The sequence below is a fragment of the Dioszegia hungarica genome (genome assembly GCF_025882075.1).
Source record: "Dioszegia hungarica strain PDD-24b-2 chromosome Unknown MKK02contig_19, whole genome shotgun sequence".
Taxonomy (NCBI): domain Eukaryota; kingdom Fungi; phylum Basidiomycota; class Tremellomycetes; order Tremellales; family Bulleribasidiaceae; genus Dioszegia; species Dioszegia hungarica.
Window position 1 is genome coordinate 178,194 of NW_026515776.1, and position 21,883 is coordinate 200,076.

The 21,883-nt window shown below is 57.4% G+C and overlaps 8 protein-coding genes across 8 annotated transcripts; 4 read left to right on the forward strand and 4 right to left on the reverse strand.

Moving 5' to 3' along the window:
• Positions 1-126: 126 nt before the first annotated feature.
• On the forward strand, positions 127-3,434 carry MKK02DRAFT_39161 (uncharacterized protein; the record flags this gene model as incomplete). The annotated part of the gene is made up of 12 exons (XM_053090465.1): positions 127-1,161; positions 1,204-1,344; positions 1,393-1,440; positions 1,487-1,568; positions 1,621-1,898; positions 1,946-2,026; positions 2,076-2,225; positions 2,271-2,370; positions 2,420-2,531; positions 2,584-2,698; positions 2,748-3,219; positions 3,265-3,434. The coding sequence occupies 12 exons, from the start codon at positions 127-129 to the stop codon at positions 3,432-3,434; spliced, it is 2,784 nt and encodes a 927-aa protein (XP_052942961.1).
• Positions 3,435-3,636: 202 nt separating this feature from the next.
• Positions 3,637-5,985, reverse strand: MKK02DRAFT_34878 (putative endoplasmic reticulum protein; the record flags this gene model as incomplete). The annotated part of the gene is made up of 10 exons (XM_053089033.1): positions 3,637-3,853; positions 3,924-3,998; positions 4,046-4,120; positions 4,171-4,342; positions 4,402-4,548; positions 4,598-5,032; positions 5,114-5,297; positions 5,357-5,475; positions 5,525-5,755; positions 5,844-5,985. 10 exons carry the CDS (start codon positions 5,983-5,985, stop codon positions 3,637-3,639), a joined length of 1,797 nt encoding a protein of 598 aa, XP_052942962.1.
• A 574-nt stretch (positions 5,986-6,559) lies between these two features.
• MKK02DRAFT_18471 (oxidoreductase) lies at positions 6,560-8,773 on the forward strand (the record flags this gene model as incomplete). The annotated part of the gene is made up of 6 exons (XM_053085955.1): positions 6,560-6,842; positions 6,885-7,570; positions 7,614-8,179; positions 8,227-8,515; positions 8,579-8,627; positions 8,679-8,773. The coding sequence occupies 6 exons, from the start codon at positions 6,560-6,562 to the stop codon at positions 8,771-8,773; spliced, it is 1,968 nt and encodes a 655-aa protein (XP_052942963.1).
• Positions 8,774-10,200: 1,427 nt separating this feature from the next.
• On the forward strand, positions 10,201-10,877 carry MKK02DRAFT_18470 (uncharacterized protein; the record flags this gene model as incomplete). The annotated part of the gene is made up of 4 exons (XM_053085954.1): positions 10,201-10,346; positions 10,458-10,571; positions 10,671-10,737; positions 10,812-10,877. 4 exons carry the CDS (start codon positions 10,201-10,203, stop codon positions 10,875-10,877), a joined length of 393 nt encoding a protein of 130 aa, XP_052942964.1.
• A 687-nt stretch (positions 10,878-11,564) lies between these two features.
• On the forward strand, positions 11,565-13,705 carry MKK02DRAFT_18585 (putative tricarboxylic acid cycle-related protein; the record flags this gene model as incomplete). The annotated part of the gene is made up of 5 exons (XM_053085975.1): positions 11,565-11,908; positions 11,970-12,815; positions 12,860-13,149; positions 13,192-13,544; positions 13,622-13,705. The coding sequence occupies 5 exons, from the start codon at positions 11,565-11,567 to the stop codon at positions 13,703-13,705; spliced, it is 1,917 nt and encodes a 638-aa protein (XP_052942965.1).
• A 1,040-nt stretch (positions 13,706-14,745) lies between these two features.
• MKK02DRAFT_29072 (uncharacterized protein) lies at positions 14,746-16,920 on the reverse strand (the record flags this gene model as incomplete). Its single annotated transcript, XM_053087700.1, has 4 exons — positions 14,746-15,220; positions 15,599-15,678; positions 15,711-15,785; positions 15,856-16,920. The coding sequence occupies 4 exons, from the start codon at positions 16,918-16,920 to the stop codon at positions 14,746-14,748; spliced, it is 1,695 nt and encodes a 564-aa protein (XP_052942966.1).
• A 776-nt stretch (positions 16,921-17,696) lies between these two features.
• Positions 17,697-18,440, reverse strand: MKK02DRAFT_29073 (uncharacterized protein; the record flags this gene model as incomplete). Its single annotated transcript, XM_053087701.1, has 2 exons — positions 17,697-18,230; positions 18,294-18,440. 2 exons carry the CDS (start codon positions 18,438-18,440, stop codon positions 17,697-17,699), a joined length of 681 nt encoding a protein of 226 aa, XP_052942967.1.
• A 557-nt stretch (positions 18,441-18,997) lies between these two features.
• MKK02DRAFT_29074 (uncharacterized protein) lies at positions 18,998-21,555 on the reverse strand (the record flags this gene model as incomplete). Its single annotated transcript, XM_053087702.1, has 4 exons — positions 18,998-20,595; positions 20,670-20,719; positions 20,741-21,434; positions 21,456-21,555. The coding sequence occupies 4 exons, from the start codon at positions 21,553-21,555 to the stop codon at positions 18,998-19,000; spliced, it is 2,442 nt and encodes an 813-aa protein (XP_052942968.1).
• Between the last annotated feature and the right edge of the window lie 328 nt (positions 21,556-21,883).

Below are 21,883 nucleotides of genomic sequence, written 5' to 3' on the forward strand. Positions count from 1 at the left end.
CCGGTACAGCCTCCGAGAACGCAGATTTGATGTCCCAGAGTTCTCACATAAGGGCAAGGCAAGAGCTCGCTAACATGTTGTCTTCCCCACTCATCCTCCCGACTCGCCAGATCGGACTCTACCAAGATGTTCCGCAACGCGCTGGTCCTTCTAGCTGCCATGCAGGCGCTAGTCAGCGCAGCTCCCTACCTCAACGTGACGATCCCTTCTACAACCGACATCCTCCTCGCCAGCGGGTCGGCATCGTCGGTCTTTGACAGCCAATCCAGCTCGGTATCGGTTCTTGAAGCGGTAATCACGTCGAGCCCTACTGTGGCTGCGATCTCTGCGGTCATTGGCGCAGTCTCGTCTGAATCGACTCCTCTCGCTTCGTCTCAGGATAGCAGTATCGCCAATTCCTCGGTATCCAGCCACAGCTCCGTCAACTTGGGCCACGTCATCACCGGAAAGAGCAGCTTTTCGCCCACCGCTTCCACCGCCGCGGTGCTGCCTTCATCCTCCCTTGGGGCGGTGCTACCTCCATCCTCCCACGGCGCGATCCTCCCTCCGTCTTCCCTCGGTACAGCAGCCCCGCTCTCGTCTACCGGCGCAGCTCTCCCTTATACCTCTTCGGAAGCGGCTCGTCCCCCATCGTTCCCCGGCGCGGTCATCTCGTCAGACTCCACGGGCGCGGGGTTGGCATCATCATACCTTGGCGCAGCTGTCCCGCCACTGTCCGCTGGTGTCGCATCTGTGCTTCCGTCTGCAGGCTCGGCTCTGCCAACAACAACATACGGCACGGTCTCACCCCCGGTCAAAACCTCTAGCACTTTTTCGAACCAATCTCGCACTTGTCCTCACCCCAAGCCTAGGCCGAGTAATGAGACCATCGATTACTACACCATCGACGACGTCGACACATGCGAGTTCCCCCCTCTCGACAAGTACCCCGTCGTAGCCTGGCCGATGACGTCGCGGAGCCTACCCGAGCAAGAACCCAGTATCGCACTGTGGCATGCGCTCAGCATGGACCAGTGGCTGGGCGACCTCTTCTCTCCCACTAGGTGTCCAGCTGCTCTGGACACTCGGACGACCGCTTCAGACGGGAAAGATCACGAGGCGTTCTCAAAGGTTCTGGGGCGGTTGATGTTTGGCCAGAAGGACGGAGCTTTTTCTGCGATCGTAAGTTGCTCTCTGATACTACGAGTCATAGCTGATATGCAGACTTGTAACCGGAACAGATGTAACTGGAATGCGGAGTCGGGCTGGTGTCGAGGGGACATGTTTGCCTCAGAGTCCCAGCCTTGCTGGGGGCTGGATACTTGCCCGCCAGGCCAGACCAATACAGACCTCTACTTTATCGAGGTTAGCGACTGCTTGCTAGACGCAGGAGACATGGGCTGACAAATCCAGAAACTGAGGCGGTGGTATGCCTTGCAAGCTCTGGGCAATGTGTGGGATGTGAGTCCTAAATATGTCCGATTGCTGCAACGTGCTGACTTTGCAGCACAAAAAGTCGGCAGCGGAGGCCATGGTGGCTGCCACCCCAGCCATCTCTCTGAGGATGGAAAAGTTCATGGATGACTGGGGTGAGTTTTCGTGTTTCCCTCTCACGTCAAGTGGACTACGCTGACCCTTCAGCGCCCACCTTTGTTGCAGGTGTTCTGGTACCACCTGTATCCCCATTCAGCGCCATCTTCAACATCTTCAAGGCTGTCGCTAGCTTTATCCCGGTCGCCGGACCCGCCATCAGCACAGTCCTTGCCACCGCCGATGCGGTATTTCCCATTACCGATCCCACCAAGATCAAGGAGCCCTCTAAGCCGAACAAGGAGGCTCTGGAAGATATGGAGACCCTCATGGCGGTCAAGGACGCCGTCGCAAAGCAGGCAAAGGGAATCTCCATCGCCGTCAATACAGTAAGCCGCGACGTCTAGCTGTATTGAATCATACTGATCTTGCGCAGGTCCTGGAAGTCAGCGGGGGGATCAAGGAGGTTCTTAGCGATGGTACTTGGATTCCAGAGCACTTCGACCCAGTTTTCCCCGTGAGTTGCCTCGACTCCCAATGTCCGATCCGTCGGCTGACGTGTGCAGATCGGAGCTGCGAACATGAAAGATAAGTTTGCCGATGTGTTCACCAACATGGCGTCAGCGATGGGCCAGGTGTTTGACGACTCAATCAATGGCCCTCCTAACGGACCGAACGGGTTCTTGACCCTAGTCAAGGGCGGTCTCTACAGCACAGTGAGTACAGATTGGACGGGGGAAGTGCGAAGTTGATCAGTCCAGTCATCGATGAACCCCGATAACATGCGAAAGGACAGTCTAGAAGAGTTGATTCCGACGTATCTCGCCTTCACCGAGGACAAGCTTCTGCAAGCTATCATGCGTGAGTGGATGAGCATCTCCAGACGTCGGGGGCGCGCTGAACTCCTCAGGCTCATACGGCATCTTCTTTATGACCGGCACCTACTCTAGCCAGGCGGTCTGCGAAAACGCTCGAAACCAAGACCATGGGGATTGGGCAGGCTCCATGTGTTTCCCGTCCTTGTGCGTCGCTTTGCCGGGTCTCTCGCTCGGAAGATTGTAGCTTACGTCACAGGGATGGACAGACCTGGCGATCGCTCACCCCATACACTTCCAACTTTGGTTCGGATGAGGTGTACAAGCAAGATGGTACCTGGGAACGCTTCAGTCACAAGCAGAACCTCCACCAGGTACGTACGAGCTGCTTTGACCCTTTGGATGCGTAGCTCATATCACCAGACATGGCCTCACATGACCTCCCAAAAGATTCAAGACAATCTCCGGGGCGCGAAATCGGGAACTAAATTTCCCGCAACTATACTCGATATCTACCAAAAGCTCTCCGCATGCTTTGACGCGACCAACGCCGGCGTAGTCCATCGTCCTGACGTCGGGGGCAGCTCGACGGGGTTCCAGAATTTCCCGGACGCGATCCCCACCACTTCGACATCGCCCTTGGACGCGATTTGTCATTGGAATCTGCCGGTCATCGATCCCCATCCGGTAGTGGATCAAGACTACAAGGACCCTTGTATGGACGACTACACAGAGGGTGGCGCTGCGTGGACTTTCCGGACGGATCATCTTGGATCCGGGTGGAGCGGCGAGGATCGGGGTGTCAACAATCAAGACGGCAAATCCAAGAGACCGGTCAACAAGTCTGGAAGATGCTTGATGTCTGAACAAGGCTGGGTCGAGAGAGTAAAGTGCAGTACGTCAACGCTGCTCCTCCGCCGGTATGATGACTGACAACCAGTCAATGGAGTGACCATTTATGCATGCTCTGGCGGCGGCAATTACGCCTACAAGTACTACAAGTACTCTCCGCGCCCTGGACCGGGACTGTATTACGCTCGCGCTCTCGCGTATCCAAAGCACTCGGACTGCGTGCTCGATTCGGCTCATATCTCCTGTGACCCGTTCTGAGGGGTAGCTTATTTCATCAAGGACAATTTAGGTTATAAGGCTCGTGGATCGGATTGATTTGTTAATTTGTTGCTATATGAATCCAAGTGCTGCATTCAGTTTAGCACCTTTCGAATCTGTAGTCATTTTTAGCGCAAGACACATCAGTACTGTATGAGATATCACTCCAGCCGATCGTAAAGCTCACGCCTTACATTGAAACCTATAATTCCTCCTTACCCTTTTGCGCCAGAATCATCGCTCCCGGCCCCTCCTCACCGGCCCCTGCCCCAGCTTCAGCAGGCCAACACATAGCCGGACTCGTCACCTTGAACCGGTACTCGCACTTCTCCGGCTCACTGACCGACAGCAGCTCATTCTTGGTCCCGCACGAGAAAATGACGTCGACGGAGCGATTGGGACCGTTCCAGCATTTGGCCCTGATCATCAGCATACATCATCGCCAATACGCCAGAAAGTGGGAGAGGGTAGGCTAGGGTGAGGACGTACCCATTCCGATAGCTCATCTCGGAATAGTAGTCGTATGACCCCGCTTCGGCCGCCAAGTTCCACTGCGAGTATCCCCTGCTCCATCAGCTACGCGCCCAACGATCTGCTATGAGGCAGCTGACCCTAGGTGATTGCTCGAGTAATCCTTGTTGCTCTTCTGCGTTGCTGAGCCGAAGAAACACAGTTCATACGTGTAGCTGATACGTCAGCTAAGGTCATGAGGAACGGTGTGCTCGACGTGACTCACTCCCCCGAGATCTTCTCGACACAGGTCCCATCCAGCTTCTTCCACTCCCCTTCCCGCCCATACTCCACACCTTGGAGCTTGGTGAGCGTCTCCTGAGTAGATGAGATTTCACGCTTGACTCGATTGAGGTCGTTCAGCGCGTCCGTGTGTTTCGTCCGAGCCGCAGCCGTATCTGCACATCAGTAATGACCCCCACCAAAGCAACCACAATAAGACGCAGCTCATACTCACGTGGCGCGTCACTTCCACCACTGCCAGTGGCGAGCTTAGCGACCTTCCCAAAGATCCCAAGCTTGACCAACCACTCCGCCAGCGTTTCCCTCGCCATATCGAAGGACTCGAACAAGAAATCCGGGATATACTCGTCGATCTTATACACTGTCGCGTCAGCTCTTCCGTCCCAGCGCTGGGCCGGCAGAAAGCTCACATAAACCAGTCGACCCCTCTTCATCATCCACCACCGCCGACTTCGTGTCCATATCCTCCAAAAGCAACCCCTCGAGATCTTTCCGTTCGGCCTGATCAAGCTCCCATTCCGAAACCCTCTCCACCTCCTCCTTCTGCTCGGCTTGCACCGCCTCCTTGTCCGCCTCTGATTCCTCAATCCCTTCTGCGCCCTCGGTCCCGGCCTCGGAGTCGCCGTCGGTAGCAGTATCGGAAGCCGTCGAGGTAGACAAGCCTGTCAACTCCTCGTAGCCGACCACCGCGGCCTTGACTGCCATGTCCTGATAATTCGGGTTGTAGCCCTTCCGGAGGTCGTCCAGGATATTCCGCATCTCGTCGAGCTCTTTTTGGATTCGTTTGTGGTCCGATCGAAGGCGGATGAGGAGGGTGCGCTGCGCGAGGAGGGTCTGGAAAATGGCTAAGATGTCAATTGGGTCCCCGTAAAAGTCAAAGGCAGGAGATGGGTGGGGTCCGACGTGGCCTCAGCTGGGCAACGTACAAGATTCTTTCCGCTTCTCCAGCTCCTCGTGACTCTTCGCTTCCACGCCTTCTAAAATCACCCGTAATCGCTCCACCTCCTGCTCCTTCTCCGAGACCTCGTCGCGCTTCTTCGCTAGATCATCTTCGAGCCGTTTCTGCTCGGTCTTGGCGTGCTTGATATACGTCCCTCTGATCTTGGCGCCCTATCACATCAGCTCTGGCGCCAAGATCATTTACAGGATAGGGAACGGAGGGAACACACCGTCTTTCGCGTCTGAGCCTCCGCAGCGACATGCGCCCGGTGAGCCTTTCCTATCTCAACGCATCTGTCTGGACATGCACCTGTCGCCCACTCGTCTGAGCCATCACAGCACTCATCATCTGCTTATCAGCCCAGTTCAGTCGAGCCTAGTGCGAAGAAGGCACGCACCGCATAACCCGTCGTTGACCCTCCCCAGGATGACCACCCCTGGTACATGTCCCTCATTCTTGCAGTAGAATGTGGTCGCACCGTCCCCTCGCCCCTCACATGCGCTCGTACCAGGCTCATCAGAGCCGTCGGGGCAATCACAGTAGTCGTCATTGACTGCTGAGAGAGGTATAGGGTGGGAGTCTCCGAGGCAGTGGAAATGGGTTGAATTGGCCGAGTACAGATGTAGAACTAGATTTGTCAGTCCAGGCTCGGAGACAGATCAAGGCATTGGGAGCAGACGATACCACGGTAGTCCACATCAGGGATTAAGACGTACGTGCTGGATCTAGCCCTCTGATTGAAGCGGAAGGAGGCTCAAGAGCCAGGACAGAGCCCGCAGCGACAAGGCCGAGCGCGATAAGTCTTACGGATGACCGACTGGATCGCATGCCGGCGGGTTTTTTCGGGGGCGCTACCATATCGCACTTTGGAGCACCTCGTGAGGTGTATGATATTGCGTCGGCTGGTGATGGCTGGCTATGCTATAGGTCTACGCGAGTGGTAAGTAAGGCACCTTTGGCGCGCGGGGCCTCCACTTTGTGAAACCGACGGAACCAAATTTCGCTGAGGAATGCTGGGAGAAGTGGCAAGCCCACCACAGATCGATCTCTTCCTCACGGGTGTGCATGCATCTAGCAGTAGAGGATGCACTAGGCAGGAAGGAGGACGATTGAATGAGTCTGGTACCTACTACCGCTGCAGATGGTGTATCGGTCGATGCATGCCTTGGCTACAACTTTACCGGCCTTCGGATTTGACTTTACCGGCTACCATCTCGGGCGGAGCTAACCGACGATTATTTGGCGTTTGACTTTGCCGAGTTTCCATTGGTTTGATCTTGTCTGACTTGCATCTCAACTTCAACATCATCGACGACTCGAGCGCACCGAGATCGGGCATCACTCGGAACGTCGCTGCACCTGATCGAAAGAACGGCCAAATTACAATCGCTGCATCTCCCTGTCTGGCTGAGAAACGCTCTCACCTGCCAAAATGATCGGCAAATCCCTCTTCGCATCCACCTCGCGCATCCTCCCACGTCCTACTGCTCAGGGCGCCACCTACCTCCGCATCTCCCGCAGAGCCTTCGCTACAGAGGCAGACCTCCCAGCCGGCTTCAACCCAGACACGGTCGAGCGTGAAAGCGACGAGTGCGATGTATGTATCGTCGGTGGCGGACCTGCTGGGTTGTCTGCTGCGATCCGGCTGAAGCAGCTCGAGGCGGAGCGAGGAGGGGAGGTACGGGTCGTATTGCTGGAGAAGGGCGCGGAAGTCGGTGAGTACTGTCATTTGACGGCGAGGTCAAAGCTGATCCCAGGCAACCACATTCTATCCGGAGCGGTAATCGAGCCTCGAGCGCTGGACGAGCTCCTGCCTAACTGGAAGGAGGACGGCGCACCCCTCAACCAAGCTGCCACGTCCGACTCTATGCGCTTCCTCACTCGTACGGCCTCGATCCCCATGCCCCATCCTCCCCAAATGAACAACAAGGGCAACTACATCGTCTCCCTCTCCCGCCTCTCCGCATGGATGGCCGAACAGGCCGAAGCGCTCGGCGTGGAGATCTATCCAGGCTTCGCAGGATCCAAGCCCGTCTATACCGCGGACGGCAAGGGCGTCCGAGGCGTCCAGACTGGCGATGTCGGTCTCGACAAGAACTACCAGCCCAAAGACTCATTTGAGCCAGGAATGAACTTCCTCGCCAAATGCACGCTCATCGCCGAGGGGGCACACGGATCGCTGAGCAAGCAGATCCAGAACCACTTCAACCTTCGCGAGAATGCCGATCCGCAGACGTACGGGTTGGGGATCAAGGAGGTGTGGCGGGTCAAGGACGAGGTGTATGAGCCCGGAAAGATTGTGCACACGCTGGGATGGCCGATGGACTACAAGACGTACGGTGGGAGCTGGCTGTACCACATGGAGGACAACATGGTCAGCCTGGGGCTGGTCATTGGTCTGGACTATCAGAACCCGACTCTGAGTCCATTCAGGGAGTTCCAGGTGAGTATTTCCCATCGCATCATGACATTTCGCTGATGAGTAGCGCATGAAGCACCACCCCTTCTTCGCCAAGATCCTCGAGGGCGGAGAATGCCTCGCGTACGGTGCTCGAGCACTGAACGAGGGTGGTCTCCAGTCTATCCCCAAACTCCATTTCCCAGGTGGTGCTCTCCTCGGCTGTTCCGCCGGTTTCTTGAACGTACCCAAGGCAAGTCCCCACTCCCCCAGCTCACGAACCCACGCTGACTCCCAGATCAAAGGCACCCATAACGCTATGAAGTCCGGTATCCTCGCCGCCGAAGCCGCATACGCCGCACTCCACCCCGACCTCGCCGACCCCAAATCCACCACCGAAGCCACCGCGTCCATGTCGGACGAGACCGACGCCGACGCTGTCATCGACATGTCATCCTACGAGACGGCCGTCAAGGAGTCGTACATCTGGAAGGAGCTGCACGAGGTCCGGAACCTCCGACCGTCCTTCCACAACCCATTGGGCATGTACGGGGGGATCGCGTACTCGGGCGTGGACAGTTTGATATTGAAGGGGAGAACACCGTGGACGCTGAGGAATAAGAAGGAGGATTATGAAGCTACCAAGAAGGCCAGGTGAGTCTGCCATGGTCAGCTAGTGGTGGGCTCTGGCTGACGAGCAGCGAAACGACCCCCATCGTCTACCCTAAACCAGACGGTATCCTCTCCTTCGACATCCTTACCTCGGTCGCTCGGACGGGTACAAACCACGCCGAAGGCCAACCCTCGCACCTCCGTCTTCCGCAAGAAGCGGGCGCCAAGGCCAGGCACACACATACCAACGTGACGGAGTATGCGGGGTTGTTGGGCAATGCGTGCCCGGCGGCGGTATATGAGTATCAGGATGCGGAGGGCGCGGATGCGGACAGTGATGGGAAGAAGTTTGTGATTAACAGCCAGAACTGCATCCACGTGAGTTCCGGGTATAGTCTGAAAATGGAGGTGATGAGAAGGACTATGCTTACAAATTATCAGTGCAAGACTTGCTCGATCAAGGTTCCTACCCAGGATATCACTTGGACTGGTGAGTCCTGCTTGTCGCGCCAGATGCGGAAGACCCAAGCTGACAACACAGTACCTGAAGGAGGCGGTGGTCCCAAGTACAGTCAGTATCCTTTCCCTCATCCGTCTGATTGGGATATGAAGCTGACATCTACAGGTATGACTTAGACTTTATCCTCGATCCTCGATCTTGCCATCATACATACTTCGGCAGGCATGTACCTTCATTGTTGTCTCGAATTGTCTTTGAGTCTAACCGGTACCTCAAGCAAGATCGGGCCATCCTTGTCGATCCTTCCCATGTGGTACTAGTACCACCCGTCCCGCCTAGTCCGCCGCCACTTCTCCCTTTGTCCCCTCCCTTTCCTTTATGCCTCAGCTGTGCTGACTACTAATTCCCTTTGTACCTTGATGTCACAGGACAAGGTAGTACGGATCCTCCTCGGCCGGTTCGAATAAAACGCCAACGCGCCCAGCCGACTTCGACTGAAACGCCTACCGTCAACCCATCTTCACCCGTCCAGACCCCTGGAACGGCGCGTCACATGTCTGGACGATCATCCACCCCTAGACGTCCCTTTGTGAACTATCACGCGGTCATCGCACCCCTGTTCACCGAGTAGGGAGCATCAATGGGAGCCGTCAGCCAGTGTGGAGGGCACGAGGGGTGAAGACGGATTCCTTTCTGCTGATCAGTGGCGTCAAGGCTCTTTTCTTCTGTCAGACGGTGGCGCAGACTACGGTTTGGGTATTTGAAGGTGAGGGAGTGGGTGATGGGGATATCCATTCATCCCATTCACACTTGTTCATTTCTTTTCGCTGTCTCTTGTTCGATCTTCACTCTTCGCTCTTCGCTTGTTCATTCTTCATTATTTCCCCTCCCCTCCTCACCCTAGCTTCGTTCTTTCGCATCAGAGTCCATTGTTTGTCACCCTCCTATTTCACCAAGCTTTATCCTCCTACCCCTCTCCATACCTCCTCGTGACCCTATCCACCCGTACCCTTCACGACATCCGCAAATCACCTTGTCAACCTGAAACACAGCACCAAAGGACCCGGCACTTGAAACACGCCTGAAACGTACGCCTAGCATACACAGCAACGTCCGGCCCGGCCCAAAGGCATACCTCAACCGTCGACCGTCGATCACTCCTTGAGTCCTTCTGCACACCCTCCCTCCTTAGTGTGCCTTTTGGTCAACTTGCACAGATCCTACATTTCCACCAACTTCCAGCACACATCACTACACCTCTCGCCTCCTAAAACGTCTTCGGGCGCCCCACCTCCCCCACTCCCAACTCGCCCGTCTCCTTACCGGGTCTTCCGATTCGTCATCCCTACGCTTAGCACGCGAGAGAGGACGGAGCTCCACCCCCTGTCTGACCCTTTGTTCGGGTATAAAGGATTTCGCGGTCGCTCGGATAACGACGGTGCACCTCGGTTCTCCCTCCTCTGGCCGCTCGCGCCCCTCTCGCTCTCCCTCCGCGCCCCTTTCTTCATCCCTCACCTCCTGCTCTTGACGGGCAACCACAACTATCCACATTGCTCCCACCTCATCACGATAAGCGCCACGACGCCAGCAATAGCTCAGCATGATGTTCGCCTCTCCGAACCCGATGGGACACTTCTCGACCCCCCAAATGAAGATGGCGGGGATGACGCTCCAGGCGGTCCAGATGGAATTGGAGCGGGTCAAGATGATGGGGTGTATGGTGGAGCAGCATTTGGAATGCTTGAACAAGTGAGTTCCGCACCGGCATCTGCGATGCGGTTGAGGCGGGGTGTCATGAGGTGTGAAAGAGCGGGGAGGACGACGGAGCATGGAGGAGTGACAGCAACGCTAATAGCATAGACTGCTCGAACCACTGGCGATACTGCAAGGGGTCATGGGACTCCGTACTTGGTTGCAGGAAGTACAGTGCTTGTTGACAATGTTGAAGCAACGATCGTTTCAGGGCATGCCATTGTGAGTTTTGCCTTCTTCCGCCATGCCTACGGCTCTTCGCCGTTGGGGTCCAGCTACATAGCCGGCTCTTGCGATGAGTGGATACAAGCTGATATGCAGAATGCCTCGAGAACGACAAGTCTTGGCTTGGTACTCTGCTCGATGGCGGGAACTACGGGGAGGACCAGTGAGTACCTGCTCATGCCCAGCTATCATGGCCACTCAGCCCTGGAGAGGGAGGACACTAGCTGACTTGGATAGTGCGATATGAGTCGGCCAGAAGCCCAAATTGTGAGTTGTGCCGTGAACCTCTTCTGCTGCTCGTAGCGCGTCAGCTCATACATCAGATACTCATGTCACTGGCCGAGATAGCAATGTGCTAGATCTTCTCCGTCTTCTCGCGATCTGTTCCTACCCAACACCGCTTCCTCTCGATCTCCCACCCATCAGCCCGACGTCGGCATAGATCGCATAGAAACCGCACGGCGCCTCAATCACTCGCTCCTATCCTCTCCATCGTGCCATTCCGCTCTAGACGTCCACGCTCATCGTCACGGTCATCCTATGTGTCCAAACCTGTGAAGAAGTGTTCATAGCAGGTGTCTAGTTTAGGTTCAGGCCCCGGCGGGCCTGCAAAGGAAACTGTTGTATCATCTAGTGACATAGTCCAACTTGTATCTCTGCCATTCATTCTCTTCCCATCTCAAGCAGCTTGACGGCTTGCTGGGACTGCAGGATATATGGCACAGCCAAGCTCTGCAGCCCAGAGATCACAAGCACGACGCGAGTGATTTTGACTGCCGCAACATCTCGCAACATCCCGCGGAGGAAGGCTACCGGCTCCGGCCAGCTGTTCCGGCTTGCCAAGCTCCGGCCGGGGGCCCCTTCCTCCTTGGCCCCCTTGTATTCGGGGGTCAAGCAGCTGCTTCTTATATATCAGCTTCACCTCTCCCAAGCTACCTCACCACCCTTTTCACATAGCTCGCACATACACAGTCCGACACATCGATCAGTATGTTACGCAGAATATCAGCCCTTGGTCGGGGCCTGCCCAAGCCGGTCCGGTCCACCCCTTCACAAGCCCGAACCCCCTCCCCTATCGCTCGGCTCGTCGCTGGGTACCATACCCTTCCACGCGACAGGCCACCACTGTCACCTCGCATCACCGGTAGACTGGATCTGCAACCACTGCCCCGCTTGTTCCACTCGTCCGCTATCAGGCGGGCGGACGAGCCTTTCAAGCTGGCGGATATTGGCGAGGGCATCACCGAGGTGGAGATCATAAGCTGGAGTGTCAAGGAAGGAGACATGGTAGAAGAGTTTGATACACTGTGTGAGGTGCAGAGTGACAAGAGCACGTAAGTAGCATCTCCGCCAAGCTGTGTACTACTGTTCGAGCGGTTCAAGCTGATCATGTAGCGTCGAGCTCACCGCTCCCTTTACCGGCAAGATCCACCATATCGCGTTCAACTCGGGCGAGATGGTCAAGGTCGGACAGGTCTTGTGTCGTATCATGACCGAAGGCGGAGCCTCGGAGGACGTACCGGCCGAAGTGGAGCAGTCTCCAGAACCCGCCGAGACCAGCGAGGTAGCGTCCTCCTCACCGTCACCGCTTACAGAATCGGTGAACGAGCCGTCTTCCGACCATATCTCCCCATCTTCTCCCTCTATTCCCGAACGGCAAATCGTCCATCCTCAACAGCACCCATCATCCGCGAGCAGCGATATGGACCGCGCCCTTCTCGCTTCTCTCCAGGCAGCCGCAGAAGCCACCGCCGCCGCCGAGGCAGCCACTGAAGCCGCTGGGCTGTTGCAGCACCGAGACGAGGGCATGGAAGCTGCAGGTGGCGGGGGCTTCTCGGGCGAGGCGGGCGTGGTGCGCGGACACGAGCCAAAGCCGGTAGAGATCAGCACGGCGCCCGTGCCTGCTCGCAGAGAAAGGGTCGCGAGGGAAGGGCAGAGGGAGATTGTCAAGACGAGTCCGGCTGTACGGACACTAGCAGCGAGACTGGGAGTCAGGCTGGAGGACGTCAAGCCGACTGGAGAGGGAGGGAGGGTGACGCAGGTGGATGTGCAAGCGGCGGCGGAGAGGCACGCGCCAGTGGCGAGCAGCTCGCGGGCAGCCTCGTTGCCGACCTCGCCTGCTCCGTTGGGATATCCCGCTGTGAGGAGCAAGATGCCAGAGGTGACCAAGGTGGACTTTGGACGGACGAGGAAGGTCATGTATCGCGCGATGGGTGATATGGCCAGTGTACCTCATTTCGGGTGACTTACTTTCTCGACAATGATGACATTCAGCTGATCAGTAGATACTCGCATACCCTCAACCTCACTCCGCTACTACCCTATCTCCGCGCTCTGAATGCCCCTGCATCGCCTTCATCAACCAACTACCTCGCCTCGGACATTCCCGCCGAGCACGCCCGGAATCCCATCCCCATTTCGCCCAAGCAAAAGACCACCCTTCTCAGCTTCCTCGTCAAGGGGCTGCTGCTGGCGATGGAGGAACACCCGATCATGCGTGCTCGAGCGAAGGAGGACGGAAATCGGAGAACACTTGAAATTGCGCGGGACGGCGTCATTGGCGTAGCAGTATCAGGTGAGCTTTCCGCTAGCCTGGACAACTCCAAGCTGATGTCAGATCCCAAATACGGCCTCGTCACACCTTCACTCCCCTCCATGCCCCCCTCTGCTCCCCTCTCAGCACTCACATCCGCCCTCACCGCCCTCCGCCAGAATCCGACCAAACCCTCCTCACCAGCGAACCTCACCATCTCATCAGTAGGCGGACTGGGCGAAGGGAGGGGGATGATGCCCGTCCTTCCGCCCGGAGGAGGGGTGGCCATCTGTGCAGTCGGTCGGGCGAAGTGGGAGATGGAATGGAAGAATGGGTCAGGGAAGGGGATTATGGATATGATGCCGGAGGAGGTGGAGAGTGGGGGTATGAAGGCGGTTTTGAGGGTACCGGTCGGATGGAGTGGGGATCATCGTGTCGTAAGTTTCGGTTTCCCGCCTCTGCGCCTCCACGGATAGGGTCAGATAGTCAGACGAGATCAGAGCTGATGAGTTAGCTGGAAGGAGCGGAGCTGATTGCCTTTACCGAGACTTGGAAGAAGTACATCGAAGAACCCTGGCGATGGCTCAATATCGACTGATGATTTGTACACCTGAGATGTCTGTCTGGTTGTAGATTTGCTACGGCATGCACATGCCACGTGCTCCCATTGCGGACTTCTGTCTGGTGCTGAAGCCATCAGCTCAATATACTTACCCTCACGATATCCTGTCAAGAGACACTTACCGCGATGGCCGGGTGAGAAGCGAGTATCACTTTTCGACCTTGTATCAAAGGGCTACTGCTCAGCTTTGCTGTCGGACACGGTACTCACTCAAACGTCGGGTATATCTACCTCTTCCTTGACAACACGCTGATGAATTCCGAAGCTATCATCCAGTATGGTCGAGTCCGAAGCGAGCATATCTGGCGTACTCTCGAGATGGGGCGAAGCCTGCTGCTGTCAGCGCAATCACGGGTCGTGCTCACCTGCTGATACGCCTCGATCTCCTCTTCCACCGCCGACTCCTCATCGTCCGCAACCATCATCATACCAAACGAAGTTCGCGGTCTCGCACTTCCGCCACTTCCATCCGAACTCTTCCCCATGCTGGGGAACCCAGCTTCAATCGTCATCTGTTGACAAACGAGAGACTTGGAAAGGCGAACCGGCACCGCCAGTAGGATGAGACCGTCCTCCGGCGTAATGTGGGTAGACCGGCACCGGATGGGGACGAAGTGCGTGACCGTGGGTTGGGCGGACAGCATGTTGTTCCGCGGTGATGGGCATCTGAGAAGGAGGGCCAGCCGATAGCACCTCGAGCGCCCGTGAGAGTGGGGTGGTGTCTGTGCGCTTATCAATACGCCGGCGTTTGGGATAGGGAGGATGTGTAGGAGGAGGAGGAGGAGCTGCTGGTGGGGACTGGGAGAGCGCAGCGGCAGTCTTTGGCGCGTTCCGCTCCGAACCTGGGCGACCTTTCTGCCGTCTCCACTCGGAACTGTCCTGAGGGAGAGTACATGTGACAGGCTCCTCGCACAGATACCACCGCGGGCTTCCGAATTGTAGAGTGAACGCCTGTAGGTTGAGGCATGGGCTGAACCATTCCTTTTCCTTGCTTCTGCCGGTACCATGCTTCTGTTTCAAGTGCTGCCAGATGTTGTTCTTGGTGTCGGTGACGAAGGGGCACTCAAGGCACCTGTAGCCAGACATGGCCGCGAGGACTCCGGGGAGGTAACGCGGGTATCGATCCGCCGCCGGAGGGTCACGGGTGAGACGACGGTGTCCTGTTCGGGGTATTTCTCCAGTATCGGATCCAGGCGGGCCTGGATGCCAGAAAACTGATCGCTGTGCAGACCATGATTCGAGAAGTGCCCTCGAAGAGGACGAACGCCGGCCTGGCATAAGGTGCAGTGACAAAAGTCGAAGAAGGGGCGGAAGAGGATGGGGAGGTCCTGAAAGAGGTCCGCGTCGTAGATAAAGTCCGCCATGGGGGCCGTTTGGGAGAGGGCGAGCGCATCCGATGGTAGAGCAGGGGCAGCTGAGGAGATCGGCTGGCTACCGTCTACCTCCTCGGCCGGAGCGGACACTATAGGAGCGGAATTCTCGCCGGCTCCGCTGATGCTGAGCGCTGATGGGTGGGGAAAGGTTGAGGGTGGACGAGGAATGTGGAGTTGGGATGGTTGTATCAGTTGGTAGATTAAGTGACCTGCCGGCACGGAGATTTACGGCGTTATCGGAGCGCAACAGCAATATTGAGCGTGTCCATATGCTCCTGCGTCGCTTCGTTACCAAGTCGCATATCTATAGATGAGACAACGCCCATGAAAGTCCAGCTCCAGCTCCCCAGGTCCCTCTCTGCGAGCCCCAGAACCCGCTCACACGTTCCCGGAACATCCAGCTCAACTGTTACGATCCTGACGCTTCGTGCCTTCCCATGCCAACTTGCCTCCCGCTGCGGACTACGATCACAGAAGGGGAGGATTGATGCGTCACGATACAGCAGAGACCCGTAGCTCGTCGACCGTGAGACCGGCCAGGATGATTATACGTGACGTCTTTCCTGGATGTATCGCCTGCCATCAGCCTGGCACGGTCATCGACTCACTCTAACGGCGAACGTGCGCATGCCCTCCGGATGATCTTCGGGCGTCGTTATATGCGTCCAGTGAAGAAGCTCCGACTTGGCCCGATCACGACGGTGAATCGGCGGTACCGAGCTACTATCAGCTCAAGCTATGCATCAGACTTACTTGCTCCTCATACGCCTCGATGGTCTCCTCAATCTCCGAGTCCGTCTCGTCATCCCCTGCGCCCACTCTCCATCGACCCGCCCGTCCATTTACTTCTCTTCGACCATCATCAGTCGACCCCTCGTCTCGTTCCGCCTCTGTCTTAACGAGTAGCTTAGTCGCCTCCGGTTCCTCCCGAGCCCATTTCCATGCCGATTGAGCAGGCTCCTCCCTCTCTTCTTCCCTCTCTTCCTCCCTCTCTTTCTCCCTCGCAAGCTCTGCCAGTCGCTCCTCCTTGACTGTAGCCCGCCTCAACTCTGCGATGACTCCTTCCAGCTCCACCTGCCGCCCCATCGCTATCAGATGGGTCATCTCCATCCGAGACAACTCCACCGCTTGGGCCGCGACCGTCTCCTTCAACGCACTTTCCCGTTGCAATACCCGACGTAGGACAATTTGCAGCTGCGTCTGCTGCTTGTCCTTCTCCGCTATGATGTCCTTCAGCTTCGTCTCTCGCTGTACCGCTGTGGAGAGCAGCAGTCTGCCCTGGCTGTACTCCTCCTCCTTTGCGGCGGCGTCTGTCTCTAGCTCCTTCTGCCGCCGCATCGCCCCCCGGAGAAGGTCTGCAGTCCTGGCCCGATCTGCATCCTTCTTCCGTATGATATCCTTGAGCTCGCCGAATCGACGGAGTGAGGCGCGGAGTGCGTCCCCCGCTTGGACCCGCTCATCCTTGACCTCCTCCTCCCGCTGAGCCCGGTGCGCGGCGTATCGGGTCATCTCCTGCTCGAGGTAGATGTACTGCTCTCGTGCCAGTATGGTCATGTCTCCTTGATCAGATTGCGTATTGGGTCCGCCGGTCGTGGCTGGTCTCGTGGCGTTAGGGCGGGGATCAATGGGAGTCGGAGCAGTGGCATGCGCGGGCGGAGGTGGTATGGTCGTTGTCGAGGGGGAGGGTGGGGTAGCGGGACTGATCGACCGGTCCAGCGCAGCGAGCACCTTTGAGGTGCGTTGCCTCTTGGACGGCCGACCGGACCCCGACGTCGCTGACCGTGCCTCAGTAGACGCTGAGGCAGCACTGACGGACATGCTCCTGGTGAAAGGGTGAATGAGTGAGCGAGGAATGTGGAGGCGGAGCTGGCTATCTCAGTCGGTAGATTAAGTGACTTGGCCCGGTACGGAGAATTGCGGCGTTGTCTTCGCAAAGAGGATGATGACCATGTCCTCGGGTGTCTCTTTGTCTGATTGTGCTTATAATAACTTGCTTGGGTATAGAAGATCATGTATGCCTATGTACTCTCCCCAGACTTCTCCACCTCGGCCCCCTAGCACCTCACCTCTTCCGACAAAGCTCCCAGTCGCCTTTCTCCGCCTCTCTGACCTCATTCCCCTCGCATATCTGCTCACTCTGGCGGATGCTCCAGCACCCCGCTTCCCATGTGCCAGCCGCCTCCGCCCCCCTTGCGACCTTCTGCCAGGGCACGGAGACCGTATGGGCGTCGGCGTGTGGTCGGAATGGCTGAGTTCAGAGCCCCAAAATGCTCCGGGGTGGGATAGTGGGCTGGTGGGCATATGACGACCGCGATTGGCCGGGCGCGGTAAGGAGGTCGAAGCTGATCGCTGCGGTTACGGAGGAGCTCATATTCATGTCGCCGCGTGTGGAGCAGGAGAGCGAGAACGATGGCCACAGGGGCGGGAAGAAGATGGGTTTGGGGTATCGATCAATAATTCTAGTCTGCGATGAAATCAGCGCGATCTGGGTTGGAGAATGCAGAGACTCACAGTTCATAGCCTACTTTCCCAATGTCAAACCGCCCTGTGCCTATGCTCATCCCTGTCCTCCACATGTCCCCTATCAATCCCCCTCATAGCTCCTTCGCCGCCAGCTCTCTCGCCCGCGCCGCATCCGCCTTGGCCTTCTTCCATACCGCCTCCGCCTCCTTCTCCTTCCTGTCCGCTACTGCCGCATCCGCCAGCAGCTTCATCTTTGCTTCTACCCGCTTCATCCCCTTTGGACCGAGCGCCTTCTCCACCACCTTTTGCCTCTCCAGGGCCACACGAAGCTTCTCGTCCGCCACCACCCGCTTGGCTTCGCTCGCCTTGAATTTCCGTTCCTCCGACGCCCGCTTGGCCTCGCTCTCTTTGAGGCTCGCTTCCACACAAGCCCGCTTGATCTTGCTCACCCTTAGGTCTTCCTTCATCCACCTGAGGTCGGCACACGCCTTGTCCAGAGGACTGGGCGACGACGGCCTGCCTGAGGACGGAGCAGCAGGCGAAGGGAGGGGTGCTGCTGGACGGGAGGATTGGAAAAATGGGGATCCGCTCGGAGCGGCAGACGACGGGGCGGATGGCGCGGGCTCAGCAGGTGGAGGAAGAATTGTGTCCCCATTGTCGGCCGTCTATGTACCATCCTTCTATGCAGAGAGACTCGTGGTAAAATACAGGGAAGCAGAAGAAGCCACGATGGCAGATTCCTCGGCGCGATCGGGCATGTTGTCGAGGGGATCTTCACTCCTCGCGTCCCCCTCGAGGCAATCGTCAAGCGTACGCTTGCTGCTGCGGGTCGCTGGCGGCGCAGATGGTGCTGTTTGATTGCTAGACGCAGCCATAGTGATGAAATCAATGAGGGTAGGAGTGATGAAGAACGACGAATGGGGAGTACCTTTTCTTAGCTCAGTGGTCAGAACGTTCGACTTGCCCAGCCGGAGTTTGGCGGCGTTATGATATATGTCCTATTTACACTAGTCACTCGTATGTACAAGCTAGGTCTGAACGAATACTACACAAAACGCAGGCTGAGATATATGAAACTTTGAAAGCCTCGACCGCTTCCCCATAGCCCTCCCAGATGGCCGCACAGCAGTCCATCCCTGTCCTTCCCTGAATCCGATATTCCTTTCCTTTATTGACCTGAAATCAGCGATGTCCCGACGTTTCCAACTCACATTCTTCCTGCATGTACCCCCAAGCCCAGCTCTACCCCTCAGTCCTCCCCATCATCCACCTCAATGACCGGCATTGTCACCCCGTGCCGATCCCGCCGCCCCATCCCCGCATAGACGACCTCGGAATCATCCTCCTTCTCCTCCTTGACCGCCAACCCCCCGGCCTGCGCTCTAGCCGTCTCCGCCGCTGCTTGCGCCTCTTCCCACGCCGTTGTCGCCCTCTACACTTTCCCCGCTGCCCTCTCCTCCGCTCCCTTGATATCCCGTTCGGCCGCCTGTTGGGCATTGTGCAGTTTCGCCTTCGCCCGCTCAATCTCTTCCACTGCCTCTTTCGCAGCCTTGTCCACTCTCTCCCTTGCTCTGACCTTTGCCTTGACCTTTGCCTCCTCCACGTTCATCATCTCCTCCACCTGAGCGATCTCTAGCTCGTCTTTCGCCTTTTGGGCGTTCTCGCTCGCCGCTTCCGCCGCTGCTGTCGCCTCTCTGGCCTCTGTCCTGCGCCTTTTCCGCCACCGCATGCGTGCCAAACCCTTGCGCCCCAGCTCTGCCTCTAGCTCCGTCCTTCGCACCTCATTCTCCTTATTCTTCGCCTCCGATTTCGCCAGCGCCAAACGAAGCATAGTAGTCTCCGTTTCAGACGCAGATGTCCCGGCCCGCGGAACAATGCTCTCGTTCGGGTCTCCTCGCCGAGCGGTGCTTGGTGCAGCAGGAGATGGTGACCGTGACCGAGTATGGGCCGCTGTCCGTCCAGACGCGATACCCAACTGGACGCGCCGAGGAGCAGGGAGGTTGGATTCGTCAGAATCGCTCGAAGAAGCCAGACGAGGGGGAGAGGCTGCCTTGCGACAATGGTGGCGAGCGGATTTGGCACCTCTTTCGATAGGCCCGGCAGCGGGCTGCTGTGAAGCTCCCGTACCGACCTTGGGGTCGACTGATCGCCGCCGCTTAGCGTTTCTCCGATTGGGTCGCAGGGGGATCACGGGATCGAGCTCGCCAGAACCCGCGGCCGCTGGAGCGGGGCACGGCCGTCTACGTGGTGGATGTTGAGGGAGATCAACCCTTGGTCCCACAAGCCCCGCAGGAGCTTGTGGGAACCCTCCCGCAGCTGGTAGTAAGGCCTCCTCGATACGCGGAGCCGAGGACCGTGGCGCCGGCGCCGGCGCGGGGTGGATCTCCGCCGAGGATTTGAACCACCGAGTGGAGCTGCGACTGTATATCGACTGTATATGCTCCACCGCGGTGGATTTCCTGCAATTCGGAGAACGAGCCCAGAAAGAATGCGTGGCCATGTTGCCCCGCGTATCGGCGAGGAATCCGCATCCCCGGCATTCCAAACCAGACTCCGCGGTTAAAATTCCCGGGATGTGACTATGGTAGCGCCCTCCCTCGGCGCACGAGAGTGGGGTGCGAGTCTTCCGTTCTGGGTATGCCGCGATGATGAGTTTGATGTGCTTGGAGCTGACTGTGCCGAGTAGATCAGGATGGCGCTCGCGTCCGCGGTTGAGGAAATGATTTGTGACCGAGGTCACCCCGGACTCGCAGATATGACAGCGGAAGAATCCGAGCCGCTGGTGGCATGATAAAGGGAGCCCGGCGAAGAGCATCCTGTCGTCAATGTACCCGTCAACGTTGATTGTGACGCCGGTACTCATTGTGATGAGGTTGGTGAAGGGGAAGGTTATAATGATGAATCGATGAGGAATGAGTCGCAACGTTCTGTGGCGCAGCTGGTAGCGCAGACGTGGCACGCGGCAATTGGCGGCGTTATCTCTGCTCCAGCCAGGAGCAATTTCGGAATCAAGCCGAATACGCGCACGGACTGGCGTTTCACGCTAGCTCGATCGCGTTGCTGATATCAGCATCCCATCGACTCCCTCGCAGCCTCGCCCGCACCAAGCTGCATATCTCGAACCAACATGGCGGAAATCACAGAAGCCGACGTCCTGCGGTATCACTATGCCCACCTCTCTACCCTCCCCTCACGCGCCTCCTCCATACCCGTCACTTCCACCTCCTTCTCTTCCAACTCATCATCTTCCACGAGCACATCATCGTCATCTTCCGGCTCAACCTCTACATCCGACTCCGCCAGCGACTCCTCCGAGTCTGATAGCAGCTCGGCCACCATATCCGGCGCGATCGACCCGTACCTCTTAGAAACGGACCACCTCCAGAGAGACGCGGAAGAGCTCGGGATGTTGGCGCGGGCGGTGATCAATGTCAATGGTCTGGGCTCTACTCCAGGCAGTACGAGTGCTGCCTCAGGAGGGAAGGGAGCGAAGAGGCGGAAGATCAGCTCAGGCGGGATTGGAGCTGAGGAGCAAGGCGCGTCCTCGTCAGCCAAGAAAGCACCTCGGAAAAGCCAACCATCGGCCTCGGCTACTATACCTACCCCCTCGGTCTCAAGCCCGTCGACCGTTCCCATCGCGCCATCCACCGCCCAACTACTCAGCATGATGTCCAAACCTCCTTCTTCCGCAACAACGTCAAACCCTTCACCCACACCCGCACCCACCTCAAAACCCAAATCTAAACCCAAGCCCAAGTCCCTTCTCCAGCAGCACCTCTCCCACCCTCTCTCTATCGTCTCCGGTACACCGTCATCCGCCTCAACCCCCCATGGATCCGGAAGGGAAGGATACGAGATGGACGAGCTGTCTACCCCGTTTCAGCCGACACTGTTTGGGAGGATGCCGGTGCAGCCGCAGATGGGGACCCCTGTTCCTGTCAGGATCGGTCTGTCGAGGTTGGGTTCAGGGATAGGAGTGGGGATGGGCATGGGCGGCGCGGGCGGGCAGATGGGCGATGCAAGGGGGCCAGGACGGGTAGGGCAAGGAGGGATAGGAAGACAGAGTGGGGTGGGGTGGGCGGTGAGCACACCAGGTGGGAGGGGTTAAAATTGCTAGAGGCGGGATGAGTGATGATGGAGGAAGACCAATGACTCGTTGTAAAGACAGATTCTGGGCATGTAATAGCCTTGTACGTAGAAACGTAGATTGTATTGACGGGCTATATAGATTCGATAGCGCTCGCACTGCTCAGCCTAGAGACAAAGGTACCAATGCATGTGTATCAGTCTAATGGGTATCCCCGTGACGACCTTCTCC